General features: G+C 41.5%; 1 protein-coding gene across 1 annotated transcript; it reads right to left on the bottom strand.

The window, feature by feature from the left end:
• Positions 1-1,768: 1,768 nt before the first annotated feature.
• Positions 1,769-2,742, bottom strand: LOC129038332 (large ribosomal subunit protein eL34-like). The gene has a single exon (XM_054491155.2). The coding sequence runs from the start codon at positions 2,740-2,742 to the stop codon at positions 2,401-2,403; it is 342 nt and encodes a 113-aa protein (XP_054347130.1). The 3' UTR covers positions 1,769-2,400.
• Between the last annotated feature and the right edge of the window lie 15,478 nt (positions 2,743-18,220).

Here is an 18,220-nt window from a genome sequence, read left to right as displayed (position 1 = left end):
GGAGGCAGAGGTTGCAGTGAGCCAAGACCATGCCACTGCACTCCAGCCTGGGCAACAGAGCAAGACTCCGTCTTGAAAAAAATAAAAAATAAAATAAAATCCCAGTAGGGGCTGGGCATGGTAGCTCACACCTATAATCCCAGCACTTTGAGGGCCGAGGTCAGCAGATCAGTTGAGCCTAGGAATTCAAGACCAGCCAGGCAACATAGTAAGACCCTGTCTCTACAAAAAATAAATTAGCCCGGCATGGTGGTCCATGCCTGTAGTCCCAGCTACTCAGGAGGCTGAGGTGGGAGGATCGCTTTGAACCCTGGAGGTTGAAACTGCAGTGAACTCTGATTGCACTATTGCACTCCAGCCTGAGCAACAGAACAAGACCCTGTCTCAAAAATAAATTTTAAAAAACCTAAAAATGGGCCAGGCGTGGTGGCTCATGCCTGTAATCCCAGCACTTTGGGAGGCCAAGGTGGGCGGATCACCTGAGGTCAGGAGTTCGAGACCAGCCTGGCCAACATGGTGAAACCCTGTCTCTACTAAAAATACAAAAATTAGCTGGGCATGGTGGCATATGCCTGTAATCCCAGCTACTTGGGAGGCTGAGGCAGGTAAATTGCTTGAACCCGGGAGGTGGAGGTTGCAGCGAGCCTTGACTGGGCTACTGCACCTCAGCCTGGGCGACAGAGTCACCATCTCAAAAAAAAAAAAAAAAAAAAAAAAAAAGGCTGAGTGTGGTGGCTCATGCCTGTAATCTCAGTACTTTGCAGGGCCAAGGCTGGCAGATCACTTGAGGTCAGGAGTTCGAGACCAGCCTGGGCAACATGGTGAAACCCCGTCTCTACTAAAAATACAAAAAATTAGCCAGGCGTGGTGGCAGTCATCTATAATCTCAGCTACTTGGGAGGCTGGGAGGCTGAGGCAGGAGAATCGCTTGAACCTGGGAGGCAGAGGTCACAGCCAAGATCGCACCATTCCACTCCAGCCTGGGCGACAAGAGTGAAACTCTGTCTCAAAAAAAAAAGAAAGAAAGAAAAAAGGAAAAAATGCTAGTGGGTACTTTTTTTTTTGAGACAGAGTCTTACTCTTTCGGCCAGGCTGGAGTGGAATGGCATGATCTCAGCTCACTGTAACCTCCACCTTCCGGGTACAAACAATTCTCATGCCTCAGCCTTCTAAGTAGCTGGAATTACAGGCGCGTGCCACCATGCCCGGCTAATTGTTTTGTTTTTAGTAGAGATGGGGTTTTACCATGTTAGCCAGGCTGGTCTCAAACTCCTGACTTCAAGTGATCCACCCGCCTTAGCCTCACTAGGTGCTGAGATTACAAGCGTGAGCCACTGCGCCTGGCCAAAAAATGGTAATAGGTACTTTTATTCCTCTTTGTACTTTGGGACTATGGGCTGAGAAACACAGTGTGAATGAGAACCAGAACCTAGTAAAATTTAGCTGACCTTTAAATCCTGTAAACTCTGAGATTTATTTAAATCTAAGCTGTGTCAATTCCAGATTTATCCTGAAAACTGTTAGCCTGGTTTTGTTTTTTTGTTTTGTTTTGCTTTTGGGTTTTTTTTTGAGACAGAGTTTCACTCTGTTGCCCAGGCTGGAGTGCAGTGGCGTGATCTCGGCTCACTGCAACCTCTGCCTCCCTGGTTCAAACGATTCTCCTGCCTCAGCCTCCCGAGTAGCTGGGATTACAGGCGTGTGCCACCATGCCTGGCTAATTTTTGTATTTTTAGTAGACACAGGGTTTCACCATGTTGGCCAAGCTGGTCATGAACTCCTGACCTCAAGTGATCAGCCCCCCTCGGCCTCCCGAAGTGCTCGGATTACAGGCGTGAGCACCACGCCAGGCTGGTTTTGTTTTTGATTTGTAAGTCCAGGCATTTTTAGAGTCCTGGAGGTCTAGTTTACTGCCCAAATACATCTATGGTTTTAGTAACTTTCGGGAATATTCATGATATAAGCAAAGCCATCAGTGGAATAAGAAGTCAATAAAGGGCAAAAAGTGCCTCAGGGCCTCATGCTGTTGATATATTAGTTAAGGATTACTTATTCCTGAGGCATGACCTGGTGGATGAAGCAATGGAAAGCAACCTGGTGCCAGGGCTGCCAACACGTTGGTCACCACCACTTTCTCTCCTTTGTTCCAGTCCAAGATCTGTTTCTTATCAACTGTTACATTCCTCTGTTCAGGAACAAAGATGTTGGTCACAAGCTTTCATACAAACTATGACTCACAGCCCTACCTCCATCACCTGCTTTGCTGCTTAGACCTCAGTTCTCCAATGGTGTCTGAGCTGTATTGATCTGGGGGATAGGTGAGGGAAAGGGAACATTTTTTAGAACACTGTTTTTCCTTTCGGACTTCTTTTTTCTGTTATTATTATTCAAAAAGCTTCATTTTTATTTAGCTTTCTGACTCTTCAATACTTTCACAACGATTTTCTGCTCTTCAATAAGGAAAGCATGCTTGATCTTGTCATGAACACATTTAACACACATGGAACCACCATAGGCCCTGCTGACATGTCTTTTTGTTTTGCACAATCTCATAAGAACTTTAGGTCTCACAGTACAAACCCCTTGAAGTCTGCCTGGGCACACACCACATGCAGAATTTGGTGCTTTCCCAACCTTCTTGGTATAAAGGTAAACAATTATATTACCAGGGGTTTGGGTCAGCCTAGTTTTGTTAGAGGCTATATTGTAGGAAAGCCTATGATGGTAGGTCAAATGCTGGACCATTCTGAGTGCCCCTACACAAGCTCAAAGGACTGCTTCTGAGAGCTCTAGGCTTCCTCAACTTTTTGATGGTGGCCGATTGTAAAGGAAATATAGACAGGGGAAAGAGAACATCTGCCATACCTCTAGACCCCTTTGGACTTCTTTTATTTTATATGAATTCACATGTATTATGAATGATGAAATATTTAAGATCTTTTTTATTGAATTACAGTTAATATGTTGAATTTCACATAACATAAAATTCACCTTTATTTTTTTGAGACAGGGTTTCACTCTGTCATCCAGGCTGGAGTAGTACGGTGCTGCAATCATGGCACACAGCAGCCTCCACTTCCTGGGCTCAAGTGACCCTTCCACGTTAGCCTCCCAAAGTGATATGATTAGAGGCGTGAGCCACCATGCCTGGCCAAATTCACCATTTTTAAGTGTATAGTTCTGTGATTTTTAGTATCTTCGGTGTTGTACAACTATCACCACTATCTAATTCCAGAACATTTCCATCATCCTCTAAAAAAAACACATACCCGTTAGCAGATACTCCCAGTCACCCCTACTCCCAAGCCACTGGAAATCACCAGTCTCCTTTCTGTCTCTGTGGATTTGCCTAATTGAGCATTTAATATAAACGGAATCATACAATAAATTTCTTTTGTGTCTGACTTCTTTCACTTAGCATAATGTTGTCAAAGTTCATCCATGTTATACCGTGTATCATTGTATTTTATGGCTAATTATTCCACTGTATGGATATGCCATGTTTTGTCTACTAATTGTTGGACATTTGGGCTATTTTCATATTTTGCCTATTATGAATAATCTATGAACATTCATGTACAAGTTTTTGTGTAAATATACGTTTTCAGTTCCCTAGGGTACACAACTAGGAATATATAATCATATGGTAACCATTTAACTTTTTTCTTTTTTTTTTTTGAGATGGAGTCTCGCTGTTGTTGCCCAGGCTGGAGTGCAATGGCACGATCTCAGCTCACTGCAACCTCTGCTTCCTGGGTTCCAGCAATTCTCCTGCCTCAGCCTCCCAAGTAGCTGAGATTTCAGGCGCCCGCCACCATGCCCGGCTAATTTTTGTATTTTTAGTAGTGATGGGGTTGCACCATGTTGGCCAGGCTGGTCTTGAACTCCTGACATCAGGTGATCCATGCGCCTCGGCCTCCCAAAGTGCTGGGATTACAGGGTGAGCCACCATGCCCGGCCTCATTTAACTTTTTTCTTTTTTTTTTTTCTTTTTTTTTTTTTTTTTGAGATGGTGTCCCGCTCTGTCCCTCTGTTGCCCAGGCTGGAGTGCAGTGGCACAATCTCGGCTCACTGCAAGCTCCGCCTCCCAGGTTCAGGCCATTCTCCTGCCTCGGCCTCCTGAGTAGCTGGGACTACAGGCGCCCACCAGCACTCCTGGCTAATTTTTTGTATTTTTAGTAGAGATGGGGTTTCACCATGTTAGCCAGGACGATGTCGATCTCCTGACCTCGTGATCCGCCCACCTCGGCCTCCCAAAGTGCTGGGATTACAGGCGTGAGCCACCGCACCCGGCCTTAACCTTTTTCTAAGTAAACTTTTATATTAAAGGACAATGTTCATATTTTAAAAACAGGCTGGGCACAGTGGCTCATGCCTGTAATCCTAGCACTTTAGGAGGCCAAGGCGGAAGGATCACTTGTGTCCAGGAGTTCAAGACCAGCCTGGGCAAAATAACAAGACCTTGTCTCTACAAAAAATAGAAAAACTAGCTGGGCATGGGAGCGGGTGCCTTTAGTCCCAGCTACTCAGGAGGCTGAGGTGGGAGGATCGCTTGAAGCCACGAGGTGGAGGCTACAGTGAGCTATGATTGCACCCTGCACTCTGGCCTGGGTGATAGTAAAACCCTATCTCAAAAACAAAAAACAAAACACATTACAAGTGTTAAGCTTAACAATTTGACAAAGTGGACAAACCTAGGTAACCAACACCCAAATCAAAAAATAAAATATGACCAACACCCTGGAAGCTCCTCTCATGTTATCTTCCAGTTACCACTTCCCCAAAATGTAACCAGTAATCTGACTGTTATAACAATCTCTGGTGCTTTTTTAAAAAAAATCGAGGTGAAATTTACATTATAAAATATGTGAAATTTTCATCACCCAAAATAAAACCCTATTTCCCTTAAGCAGTTAGTCCCCATTCCCACCTACCTGCAGCCCCTGGCAATCACCAATCTGTTTTCTTTCTATATGGATTTATCTATTCTGGACATTTCATATAAATAAAATCATACAATATGTGACCTTCTGTCTGTATTTTTGTGTTGCTATTTTTTCACTTAGCATAATGTTTTTGAGATTCATCCATGTTGTAGTATGTATCAGTGTTTTATTCCTTTTTATAGTTGAATAATACTCCATTATATGTATATATCACAATTTGTTTATCCATTCATTTGCTGATGGACATTTGAGTTGTTTCCACCTTTGGCTATTTCGAATAATGCTGCTATGAACATTTCATGCATAAGTATTTGAGTACCTGTTTTTTTATTCTTTCAGGTATTTACTAGAAGTAAAATTGCTGGGTCATACGGTTATTCTATGTTTAATTTTTTGAGGAATTGCCAGTTTTCCATAGCACCTGAATCATTTTACATCCCTACAGCATTGTACAATTTTTTCATAACACTTGTTATTCCCCTTTTTAAAAATATAACCATCCTAGTATCTCATTGTGGTTTCAATTTACATTTTCCTTATGACAGCGATACTGAGCATCTCTTTTGTTGTTGTTGTTTTTGAGACAGGGTCTTGCTCTGTTGCCCTGGCCGGCATGCAGTGGTGGGAACATGGTTCACTGCAGCATCAACCTTCTGGGCTCCAGTGATCCTCCCACCTTAGCCTCCTGAGTAGCTGGGGCCAAAGGCACACCACCACACCCAGCTAATTTTTTATTTTTTGTAGAGATGGGGTCTTGCTATGTTGCCTAGGCTGGTCTTAAGCTCCTGGGCTCAAGCAATCCTTCTGTTTGGCCTCCCAAAGTACTGTGATTACAGCTGTGAGCCACTGCTCCCAGCAGTGAGCATCTTTTCATGTACTTATTGGCCATTTTTTTTTTAAATTGAGACAGAATCTCACTCTCTCACCCAGACTGGAGTGCTGTGGCACAGTCTCAGCTCACTGCAGCTTTCGCCTCCTGGGTTCAAGTGATTCTCCTGCCTCAGCCTCTGTAGTAGCTGGGATTACAGGCATGGGCCACATGCCCAGCTAATACTTGTATTTTTAGTAGAGATGGGGTTTTGCCATTTTGGCCAGACTGGTCTTGAACTCCTGACCTCAAGTGATCCGGCTGCCTTGGCCTCCCAAAGTGCTGGGATTACAGGCGTGAGCCGCTGTGCCCGGCCTTATTGGCCGTTTTTATATCTTCTTCACAGAAATATTTATTCAAGCCCTTTACCTATTTTAAAATTGGAATGTTTGTCTTTCTGTTGTAGAATTGTAAGGATTCTTTATATATTCTGCATACTGAATATATGTTTTTATCAGATATATGACTTAAAACTATTCTCTAGATTGTCTTTTCAGTTTCATGATATCCTTTGATTGCCAAATCCAAGGTCTTAAAGATTTACCCTTTTGTTTTCTTCTAAGAGTTTTACAGTTTTAGCTCTTATGTTTAGGTTGTTGTTCCATTTTGAGTAATTTTTATATATGGTGTGAGGGATCCAACTCCATTTGTTGCACGTGAATATCTGGTTGTCCCAGCACCGTTTATGAAAAGACTGTTTATTCGCCCATTAAGAATCATGGCACCCTTAGTGAAAATCAGTTGGCCATAGATGTATGGGTTTATTTCTGAACTCATCGTTCTACTCCATTGATTTATATGTGTTTCCTTATGCCATTCCCACACTGTTTTGCTTACTGTAGCTTTGTAGTATGTTTTGAAATTGAGAAGAAGGAGTCCACCAACCTTGTTCTTTTTCAAGATTGTTTTAGCTCTTTGGGACCTGTTGCAGTTTCATGTGAATTTGAGGATCAGCTTTTCCATTTCTGCAAAATTTCAATTTCTTGAAATTGTGCTAGGTAATGCATTGAATCTGTAGATTGCTTTGAATATTATCATCTTGATATCAAGTATTCTGATCCCTACACATGGGATACTTTTTCATTTATTTAGGTCATCTTTAATCACTTTCAGCAGTATTTTGTAGTTTTTGTGTATGTCTTTCACCTCCATGGCTAAATCTAATACTAAGTATTTTATTATTTTATATGCTATTGTAAATGTAATTGGTTTCTTAATTTCCTCTCAAAGGATTCATTGAAGGTGTATAGAAACACAACTGATTTTCATATGTTGATCTTGTACCCTGAAACTTTGCTGAATTCATTTATTTGTTCTAGTAGATTTTGTGTGTGTATAGATTCTTTGGGAATTTTTATTTTTTATTATATTTTATTTATTTATCTATTTACTTATTTGAGACAGAGTCTTGCTCTGTCACCCAGAATGGAGTACAGTGGTGCAATCATGGCTCACTACACCCTCAGCCTAGGCTCAAGCAATCTTCCCACCTCAGTTCCCCAAGCAGCTGGGACCACAGATGCACACCACCATACCTGGCTAATTTTTAAAATTTATAGAGACAGGGTCTCACTCTGCTGCTCAGGCTGGTCTCAAACTCCTGGGCTAGAGCAGTTCTCCTGCCTCAGCCTCCCCAAGTGCTGGGATTACAGGAGTGAGCCACCACACCCACCCTGGGATTTTTATATGCATAGAGTCATGTCATCTTACAATAGAGATAGTTTTACTTTTTCTTTTTCTTGCCTAATTGCTCCAGCTAGAACTTCAATGCAATGTTAAGTAGCAGTGGTGAAAGTAGCATCCTTGTCTTACTGCTGATCATAAGGGGAAAACTTTAGTCTGAGTAAGAAGTTAGCTGTAGGTTTTTCATAGATGCCCTTTATCATGTTGAAGGAGTTCCCTTCTATTCCTAGTGTCTTGAGGATTTTTATTATGAAAGGGTGTTGGATTTTATCAAATATTTTTTCTGTGTCAATTGAGATGATCATATGTGGAGTTTTTTCTTTTATTAATGTGGTATATTACATTGATTGATTTTCTTTTCCCCTTTTTTTTTTTGAGAGATAGTCTTGCTCTGTTGCCCAGGCTGGAGTGCAGTGGCGTGATCTCAGCTCACAACAACCTCTGCCTCCCAGGTTGAAGCAATTCTCCTGCCTCAGCCTCCTGAATAGCTGGGATTACAGGTGCGGGCCACCATGCCTGCCTTCTTTTTTATATTTTAGTAGAGACAGGGTTTCGCCATTTTGGCCAGGCTGGTCTTGAACTTCTGACCTCAGGTGATCTGCCCGTCTCGGCCTCCCAAAGTGTTGGGATTACAGGCGTGAGCCACTGCGCCTGGCCTCTATTGTTTTTCTGTTCTTTATTTCCTTTATCTCTGCTCTAATTGTTTCTGTTTCCTTCCTCCTGCTAGCTTCTCATTTAATTTACATTTCTTTTTTCAGTTCCTCAAGGTGTAATATTTGGTTGTTGATTGGAGATCTTTTTTTTTTTTTTTTTTTTTTTTTTTTTTTTTTTTTTTTTGGGAGACAGAGTCTTACTCTGTCACCCTGGCTGAAGTGCAGAGGCATGATCTCAGCTCACTGCAACTTCCACCTCCTGGGTTCAAGTGATTCTCATGCCTCAGCCTCCCAAGTAGCTGGGATTACAGGCATGTGCCACCACGCCTGGCTAATTTTTGTATTTTTAGTAGAGATGGGGTTTTACCATGTTGGCCAGGCTGGTCTCGAACTCTTGCCCTCAGGTGGATCCGCCCACCTTGGCCTCCCAAAGTGCTGGGATTACAGGCATGAGCCACTGCACCTGGCCAGATTGGAAATCTTTTAATAAAGTAAGTGTTTACAGCTATAATTTCTCTTGGCACATTTTTAACAGCATCCCATAAGTTTTGAAGTGTTGTGGTTTTGTTTTTATTCATCTCAAAGTGTTTTATACTTTATTTTATGAGTTCTTTGACTCATTGATTGTTTTAAGAATGTATTGTTTATCCAGGTGTAGTGGCTCATGCTTGTAATGGTTTACAGTGTAATCCCAGCATTTTGGGAGGCTGCAGTGGGAGGATTGCTTGAGGTCAGGAGTTTGAGATCATTTCAGGCAACAAAGCAAAACTTCACCTCTACCAAAAAATAAAAACAAAAAAGTTAGCTGGCTGTGGTGGTTTGAGCCTGTAGTCCTAGCTACTCAGGAGGCTGAGGTGGGAGGATCGCTTGATCCCAGGAGTTCAGGGTGCAGTGAGCTATGATTATGCTACCGCACTCCAGCCTGGGTGACAGAGCAAGACACTGTTCAAAAAAAAAAAAAAAGTGTTGTTTAATTTCTATATGCTTGTGAACTCTCAGTTTTCCTTGTTATTGATCTCTAGCTTCATTGCATTGTGGTTGGTGAAGATACTTGTATGATTTAGGTATTTTTCTAATGTATTATTTTGTAGCCACACTTGCTTTATGGCCTAACACATGATCTGTCCTGGAGAATGTTTCATACACTTGAAAACAATGCATATTCTGCTATTGTTGGGTAAAGTGTTTTATATGTCTGTTAAGTCTACTTGGTTTAGTGTTAAAGTCTTCTGTTTTCTTATCAAACTTCTGTTTAGATGTTCTATTTACTATTGAAGTGTCATACTGGAGTCTCCAACTATTATTGTAGAACTGTCTATGGTCAGCTCTCCATAACCATGGATTCCACATCCACAGATTCAACCAACCATGGATCAAAAATATTTGAAAAAGTTAAAATAAAAAATAATAATACAACAATTAAAAAATACAAATAAAAACAATTGTAGTACACCAACTATTTATATAGCATTTACATTTTATTAGGTATTATAAGTAATCTAGAGATTATTTAAAGTATATAGGAGGATGTGCATAGGTTATATGCAAATAGTACACCACTTCATATAAGGGATTTGAGTACTTGCAGAGTTTGTTATCCAACAGGGGTCCTGGAACCAATCCCCTGCATATACAGAAGGACAACCATATTTCTCTCCCTTCAGTTTTGTCAGTGCTTGCTACATATATGTTGGGCTTCTGTTGTCTGATGCGTGTATGTTTATAGCTGCTATATTTCTTCTTGATCAATTGACCCTTTTATCAATATGTAATGACTTTGTCTCTTGTAACAACTTTTTAATTTTTTTTCTTTTCTTTAAGAAACAGGGTCTTGCTCTGTTGCTTGGGTAGGCATGAGTGCAATGGCAGGATCATAGCTCACTGCAGCCTTGAGCTCCTGGGCTCAAGCAATCCTCCCACTTCAGCCTCCAAGTAACTGGGACTATAGGCTCATGCCATGGCGCCCAGCTAATTATTTTAAAATTATTTTGTAGAAATGGGGGTCTCACTGTGTTACCCAGGCTGGTCTTGAACTCCTGGCCTCAAGTGATCCTCCTTCCTCAGCTTCCCAAAGTGCTGGGATTACAGGCATGAGCCACTACATTCAGCCTCTTTTAACAATTTTTTTTTTTACTTAAAGTCTATTTTATCTGGTGTTAGTATATCTATCTCAACTCTCTTTTGATTACTATTTCCATGGAATATCTTTTTTCATTCTTTTCAACCTATGTTTATCTTTGGATCTAAAATGAGTCTCCTTCAGGTAAGAAAGGAGCTGTAAACAAAATTTTAAGAAGAATAAAGTGAAATAAAATGAATCTCTTATATACAGCATATAGTTGGATCATGTTTTTTCTTATCCATTCTGCCAACTTCTGTCATTTAATTGATGTTTTAGTCCATTCAGCTTACTCTGACAAAATAGCTTAGATTGGGTAATTTAAAAACAACGGAAATTTACTGCTCACAGTTCCAAAGGCTGGTAAGTCCAAGATCAAGGTGTTTACAGATTTGGTGTCTGGTGAGAACCTTCTTCCTCATAGACGAAAGTCTTTTCACAATAACCTCACATGGCAGAAAGGGCAAACAGGTTCCCTGGCCTCTTTTATAAAGGCACTAATCACATTCATGAGGCCTCTGCCCTCATAGTCTAACCACCTCCTAAAGGCCCTATCTCTAAATGTTATTGCATTGGGGATTAAGTTTTAACATAATTATGTTACAACATAAGTTTTAATATCATTATGTTACTTAATTATTACTTTATTAATTAATTACTTATTATTAAGTTTAACATAATTATGAACAAGTTCAATTATCAACTTTATTTTCCAGCCCTTTTTTTCCCACCATGTTATCTTTTAAATCATGCATTAAGCAAATATGTATGTAAAACTACCTACGATATCATAACTTTACACAAGATGATATAATTCTTGTTTTGTTTTGTTTTGAGGCAGGGTCTTGTTCTGTTGCCCAGGCTGGCTGGAGTGCAGTGGCATGATCACAGCTCACTGCAGCCTCAATCTCCTGGGCTCAGGCAATCCTCCTACCTCAGCTCCTAAGTAGCTGGGACTACAGGTGTGTGCCACCACACCTGGCTAATTTTTGGGTTTTGTGGAGACAGGGTTTCACCATGTTGCCTAGGCTGGTCTTGAACGCCTGGGCTCAAGCAATCCACCCACCTTGGCTTTCCAAAATGCTGGGATTATAGGCATGAGCCACAGCGCTTGACAGATATAATTCTTTTTGTGTGTGTGTGTGATGGAGTCTTGCTCTGTTGCCCAGGCTAGAGTGCAATGGTGTGTTCTTGGCTCACTGCAACTTCCACATCCCAGGTTCAAGTGATTCTCCTGCCTCGACCTCCCGAGTAGCTGGGATTACAGGTGCCTGCCACCATGCCTGGTTATTTATTTATTTTTAGTAGAGACAGGGTTTCGCCATGTTGGCTAGGCTGGTCTCAAACTCCTGACCTCAGGTGATCCACCCGCTTTGGCCTCCCAAAGTGCTGAGATTACAGGTGTGAGCCACCACACCCAGCTTCAATATAATTCTTATGTGCAAGAAGCATTTCTATGGTATAAAGATACGTGTTTTGTTAATTAGGACCCTTGGGGTTGTGTCAGAAACCTAATACTTTCTATATTGTCTAGTGGTTAGGAAGAAGAAAAAAAGAAACCTAATGCAAATAAACTTAAGAAAAATGATGGGAGTGGTGATTTATGGGTTGGTAAACAGGAAACTGAGAGCCACATCCAGAAGGTCAGAGATGTCATCTGGATTCTCTCTTCCCCAGTCCTGCTCTGCTTGGCCTTATTTTCAGAAGTCTCTCTACTCAGAGGCAAGATACCCCCTTCAGTTTCAAGCTGTCTGGTCCTTATAGGCTTCTATCTAGAAATTGAGAGTATATCCTTTCTCATAATACCAGTCTCAGGGAGGATGATGATTAGTCTGATTTGAGCCACATTTCTATACCTGAAAAATTACTATGGTCAGATGGGTGAAGTACTCAGACCAAGTCCAGGTCACAAACTCACCATAAGAAGCCAGGGTCCGCCTTATTAAACCACATAGACAAATTTGAATTAACATGGAATAGGGAGAGATGAGGTTCTTCAAAGGAAATGCTTCAAAGTAGAAAATAAAAATGTAAAGCTACAAAGGTTCAGTGCCTTCTTTGTAGACTTTATGGCTTTTATCAAAAGATCAGTGTTCAGGTTCTTGTCTCCACTAAGATGCTGCCTTCTTTTTTGGTAATAGGAGGGTAGAAATTACAAATAAGGGCTTTATAGCTCTGCCTGTTCCTAAAGCCCAGGAGAAGAAGAGGAAAAGCCCAATCATTTTGGATTTGGGAAGAGGGTGGAATTTGACTCCTGATTCTGTGACCTTGAGCTTCATAGAGGAAATGAAAGACTCCTCTATAGAAAGGTAAGCATTTGCATTTGTCTGAATCACAAGATTAAACTGTTTTAGCCTCATTAACATAGCATTAACATAGTCTCATGACCTGTAAGGACTATTTTTGTATATTATTTAAAAATTAGCCTCCAGAGCTTAGCATGAAGATGAGGAAGTTACTAGGACTTTATGCCAACTCAATGGAGCATTGCCACCATCTATCAGATTTATAAGCAAGCTGACTACCAAGTTTCACTTCTTTCTATTTCTCCTCAGTTTCCAGCATGTGGATACATTTTTCATGCTGCAAATTATTTGTAGGTAGTTATTTTTATATATTTTCAGATGAAATACACATTTCTAAGTGAATACTTGAAAAGCCAAATCCATCTTTGCATGAAAAACCATCGTTTAAAGATGTTATTGATTTCTTCATAAACATAGGTTGAAGGCACTCATGGCAAAGGTTTAGGGTGTCCTTTCCTGCAGTCTTGATTCTGAATTAGTCTAGTTGATGCCACTGAATCACAAAATGTAGCCTACTCAATATCCCTAAGCAGCTAACCACTATTAGCTTTATACAGAGTACTCTCAACAGGTTCATGTAATGCAAGATGATGCTGGAAAATGAGGAGGAAAAAAATTACACAGACTCTTGCTAGAGCCATAAATGATGTTTATAACTATACAGCAGCAGTTCTCTGTGGGTGGGGGGATTAGTATGTTTTAAGAAAGCAAACTCAGTCTTTTTATGTTTTGTGTGTGTTTCCTTTTTAAAAAAAGTAATATAAACTACAGAAAGTAAAGCTTTGTAGTTGGAGCAGATATGCAGAAGATGCAATGAGAAAGCAAAAGGTTTATGGGTAATAAGGATTAAGAAACACAACTATAAAGAAATAAGACTGATTTTTCATTAACTTACCAGAACTGAGTGATTTCCCTTTCAAAAGAGTTATCTAAGAACAAAGTTCTGGGTAATGCCTTAAAAGTCACAGGCATGGCCAGGCACAGTGGCTCATGCCTGTAATCCCAGCACTTTGGGAGGCCAAAGTGAGCAGATCACAAGGTCAGGAGTTCGAGACCAGCCTGGCCAACAAAGTGAAACCCCATCTGTACTAAAGATACAAAAAATTAGCCAGGCATGGTGGCGCATGCCTGTAATCCCAGCTACTTGGGAGGCTGAGGCAGGAGAATTGCTTGAACCCGGGAGGCAGAGTTTGCAGCGAGCCAAGATCACGCCATTGCACACCAGCCTGGGTGACAGGGCATGACTCCGTCTCAAAAAAAAAAAAAAGTCACAGGCATATGACCATGCACTTTAACAAACCTACAAAGACATAAATGGGTGGAGTTTGTCATTGTAATCAAATTCACTGCAAAGCTAACCTGACACATAATAGCAGCCTTATTTATAAGGTTGCTTTATAGTTTCCATAACACTTCCCCACATTCTCTTATTTGCCACATATTTAATGATAGACATGATTGTGCCACATGCTAATTAAGCTTAATTAGTAAGTTCTTATGAATGACTACAATTGGTGGGACTTGTTTGCTACCAAAAGCAAATTTTCAGTTCTCTATTTACTTAATTAGTTACCTACTATTTATAATCAGGATCAGTTAAGTTATATTTTCTGTTTTGTATCATACATGTTGATCCTCATGTATATTAAGAAACAAAACTCCTGGCGGGGCACAGTGACTCACAGCGCTTTGGGAAGCCAAGGCAGGAGGATCTTTTCAGGCCAGGAGTTCAAGACTAGCCTGGGCAACATAGTGGAACCCCATCTCTACAAAAAATAAAAAATTAGCGAGGTACAGTGGCACATGGCTATAGTCGTAGCTACTTAGGAGGTGGATGGGGGGATTGCTTGAGCCCAGGAGTTCCAGGTTACAATGAGCTGTGACCTGTACTCTAGCCTGGGTGACAGAGCAAGATCCTGTCTCTTGAAGGAAAAAAGGAAACAAATTCCTGAGACCTTATTCCTAGGCAGCTGAACTTCCTTCACTCCAGGACACTCGTTACCAACTCTCAACCTCTACCAGTCCCCTCTTATTCCCACATCTCTCACTAGCACTCATCTATCACACTCAGGGGGACTTGTATATAACATGTAACATTCATTCACCAGCAAGTATTTGTTGAGCACTATGTGCCAGAGATTTGAGCAAGGCACTGGAAATATATGCAATGGTTGGCAAAGCAGCCTGGTCCCTGCTCTCATGGAGCTCACAGACTAAGGGGGCAGACAAAGCCCAGATTGGAGTGGGGGAGGTAGGCAGGAAGTTACCATATTTATTTCACTTTCTAAACTACAACCTGTCCTTTATCAATAATAAAGATGATGGGCTGGGTGGTGGCTCATGTCTGTAATCCCAGCACTTTGAGAGGCCAAGGTGAGTGGATCAGTTGAGGTCAGGAGTCCAAGACCAGCCTGGCCAACATGGTGAAACCTTGTCTCTACTAAAAATACAAAAAGTAGCCATGCATGGTGGCACACTCCTGTAATCCCAGCTACTAGGGAGGCTGAGGCAGGAGAATTACTTGAACCTGGGAGGCAGAGATTGCAGTGAGCTGAGATCATGCCACTGCACTCCAGCCTGGGCAACAGAATGAGACTGTCTCAAAATAGTAATAATAATAATAATAATAATAATAATAATAATAATAATAAAGGATCTCTGTTTGTCTTTTATTTCTCATTTGGTTCAGCACTCAGGGAAAACACAGCTGTCATAATTTGGGCCCCCTCTACCCTACAGCAGAGGATGGTGGTATAGAAACAGTGCTTGGGGTCAATAACCTGGTGTGGAGTAGTTGAGGGAGAGCTGAGGTTAGGCAGGAATTGATGAGGTGAAGATACTGGGGAAGTGAATTCTCAGAAAAGATGGCCTTTGCAAAGGCCCTGAGGCGGAGTAGAACTTAACAGATTCAAGAAGCTCATTTGATGTGGTTGGAGGGGTTGATGCAACAGGAGAAATGGCTAGAAGACTGGAAAAGTGGAAGGTCCTGTCTTGAGGATACTGAGAAATCATGGAAAGGTTTTAATGACATTTCCCTGCCCCTTGCATCTCAACCCATTATTTTCCTGGATAGGCCCTCTTATCTTCAGGTATGGAGGTGCTGTGCAGACAAGTGTAGTATCTTTTCAGGCTGAAACACATGGGCAACTTAGCAAAAACCATGCTTGGGGGGTATAGAGTGGAAAGAGTATGGGCTCAAGAGTCAGAATGCTTGGGTCTGTATGATGTTTTACACATTTCTTTTTTTCTTTTTCTTTGAGACTGAGTCTTGCTCTGTCGTCCAGGCTGGACTGCAGTGGTGTGATCTCGGCTCACTGCAACCTCCACCTCCCAGGTTCAAGCAATTCTCATGCCTCAGCCTCCTGAGTAGCTGGGATTACAGGCATGCACCACCACACCCAGCTAAGTTTTTTGTATTTTTAGTAGAGATGGCGTTTCACCATGGTGGACAGTCTGGTCTCGAACTCCTAACCTCAGGTGATCCTCCCACTTCGGCCTCCCAAAGTGCTGGGATTACAGGCATGAGCCACCGCACCTGGCCAAATGTTTTACTAATTTCGTAACCTTACCAAGACACTTTCTTTTTTATACAATTGGGAATGTAACATTTCTACCCTTCATCAGCTCTAGTAATGCCCTCTTTCTAATACAAGTTTCAAGCTCCTCTTTGGGAAAGGAATCACAGAATCATAATTGTTAAATCATGAAGAGACATTAAAGTTATATCTGCATATGACATTTGGATACCTTCTGCAACACTGAGGTTCAGTTGGTTTATTGTCCAGTATTACTTGTGTCCAGAAACAGGAAGCTCACCACTGTCTGAAGCAGCCACTCTGTGTTGGGGCTCTACTAAAAGGATTTTGGAGGGGACCTAATCCAAATCTGCTTCCCTGTGTTCTCTCTCCAGGGGTCTTGGTAGTACCCCTAATGCCTTTTCCATGTGACAGCCCTCCAGGGACTGGAAGTCATTATCTCTACGGGACCACTTACTCACCTAGAATGGAAAAGCTTGTTTCTTCAGCTTTTCTAACAACAATAATCAAACAGTCAATTCCTCGAGCAAACACAATCCTGAAACATTTATGTACCTAATAATAGAGCTTAAAAACATAAAGTAAAAAGTTAGTGAGAGATTTTAATAATAATAGCTATCATTTACTGATTACCTATACTGCACTCAGTGTTAAAGATACACAGATAATTCTCCATCAATTCTGTCAAAGTCAAACAAGTAAACAAGTGTCATACAATGTTACAGATACTGTAACAGAGAGGTCTGTGCAGGAAAAAGGTAGGGCGGGCACTAAGGGAACAGTCATCTTTGTGAGAAAGAGGCCTGCCTCTAATGGGAGATGACACAAACTGCACCTTAACAATTGAGTAATACCTTTGAGGTGGACTTACCCATTTGTAGTATTTATTAAAATATCATTTTAGAGACTTTAGTGAGACCAACTGTTCTTCAAAACATCCACTGTCAGTAACTCAAATGCATTCCTACAAGAAATGTGTTTTCCCTGTTATTCTTTACATAGCTTCTGTTCGAGTCAATAATGGAAATCAGGCAAGGAAGAAAAGTGGACTACTGTAATTTGCTGTACCTGCAAATGCATAGTGCAAGTGTTTGGAAGGGTGGAGCCTCAACTAGTCTTTCCTAAGCACTGAAATAGAAGAGCTGAAGCATATTGTGAGATTAGGCCATACAATAAAGGCCCTACAAGATGTGGGGAGCAGGAAAGCATTTGCCCCACTGACTCATTGCAAGCTGTGTGAAAGCAACATGGGACTCACACCGCAAGGTTTGTTTCTTTGTGTTGGGCCCTGTGCTAGATGCTGGGGTAAAGATGACCTGCCCAGGCAGATGAGGCAAGCGCACAAGGTAATCCAAGACAGAAAGTGCTAGGGAACCTTGGAAAAGGATTATTTGATGTGTCCTGGAAGTTCTGAGAACCTGGGAAGATGAAATTAGCCTTCCTTGAGGAGGCAGCGTATCTAAGAATAAACATACCAATGCAGTCCTCCCAGCCTCCTGAAGTGGGTCCTTCTCTCTGAGAGCCATAGGGAGCAAAAGGCAGTAAACCTGTAGCTTCTTCCTCCAAGAAGAAACTAATGACTCAAAGATGTACAAGTGGCAAACAGGTATATGAAAAGATCATCAACATAATTGATCATAACAGAAATGCAAATCAAAACAGATAACATCTCACCCAAGTTAAAATGGCTTTTACCCAAAAGACAGGCAATAACAAATGCTGGCAAGGATGTGGAGAAAAGGGAACACTCATACACTGTTGATGGGAATGTAAATTAGTACAGCCACTATGGAGAAGAGTTTAGAGGTTCCTCAGAATCTAAAACTAAAGCATAGCAATATACGATATAGCAATCTCACTACTAGGTATATATTCAAAAGAAAAGAAATTAGTGGGCTGGATGCTGTGGCCTGATCAGGCCTGTAATCCCAGCACTTTGGGAGGCTGAGATGGGCGGATCACCTAAGGTCAGGAGTTCGAGACCAGCCTGCCCAACATGATGCAAACCCCATCTCTACTAAAAACACAAAAAAATTAACGGCATGGTGGTGTGTGCCTGTAATTCCAGCTACTCGGGAGGCTGAGGCAAGAGGATTGCTTGAACCCAGGAGG

Source organism: Pongo pygmaeus, chromosome 5 (genome assembly GCF_028885625.2).
Source record: "Pongo pygmaeus isolate AG05252 chromosome 5, NHGRI_mPonPyg2-v2.0_pri, whole genome shotgun sequence".
NCBI lineage: Eukaryota > Metazoa > Chordata > Mammalia > Primates > Hominidae > Pongo > Pongo pygmaeus.
Note: the sequence above shows the minus strand (reverse complement) of the source record. Positions and strands in the feature narration are given on the sequence as shown.

Bases quoted from the DNA above. Each gene is read 5' to 3' on its own strand.
- LOC129038332 (XM_054491155.2), bottom strand. From the start codon at position 2,742: ATGGTCCAGCATTTGACCTACCATCATAGGCTTTCCTACAATATAGCC.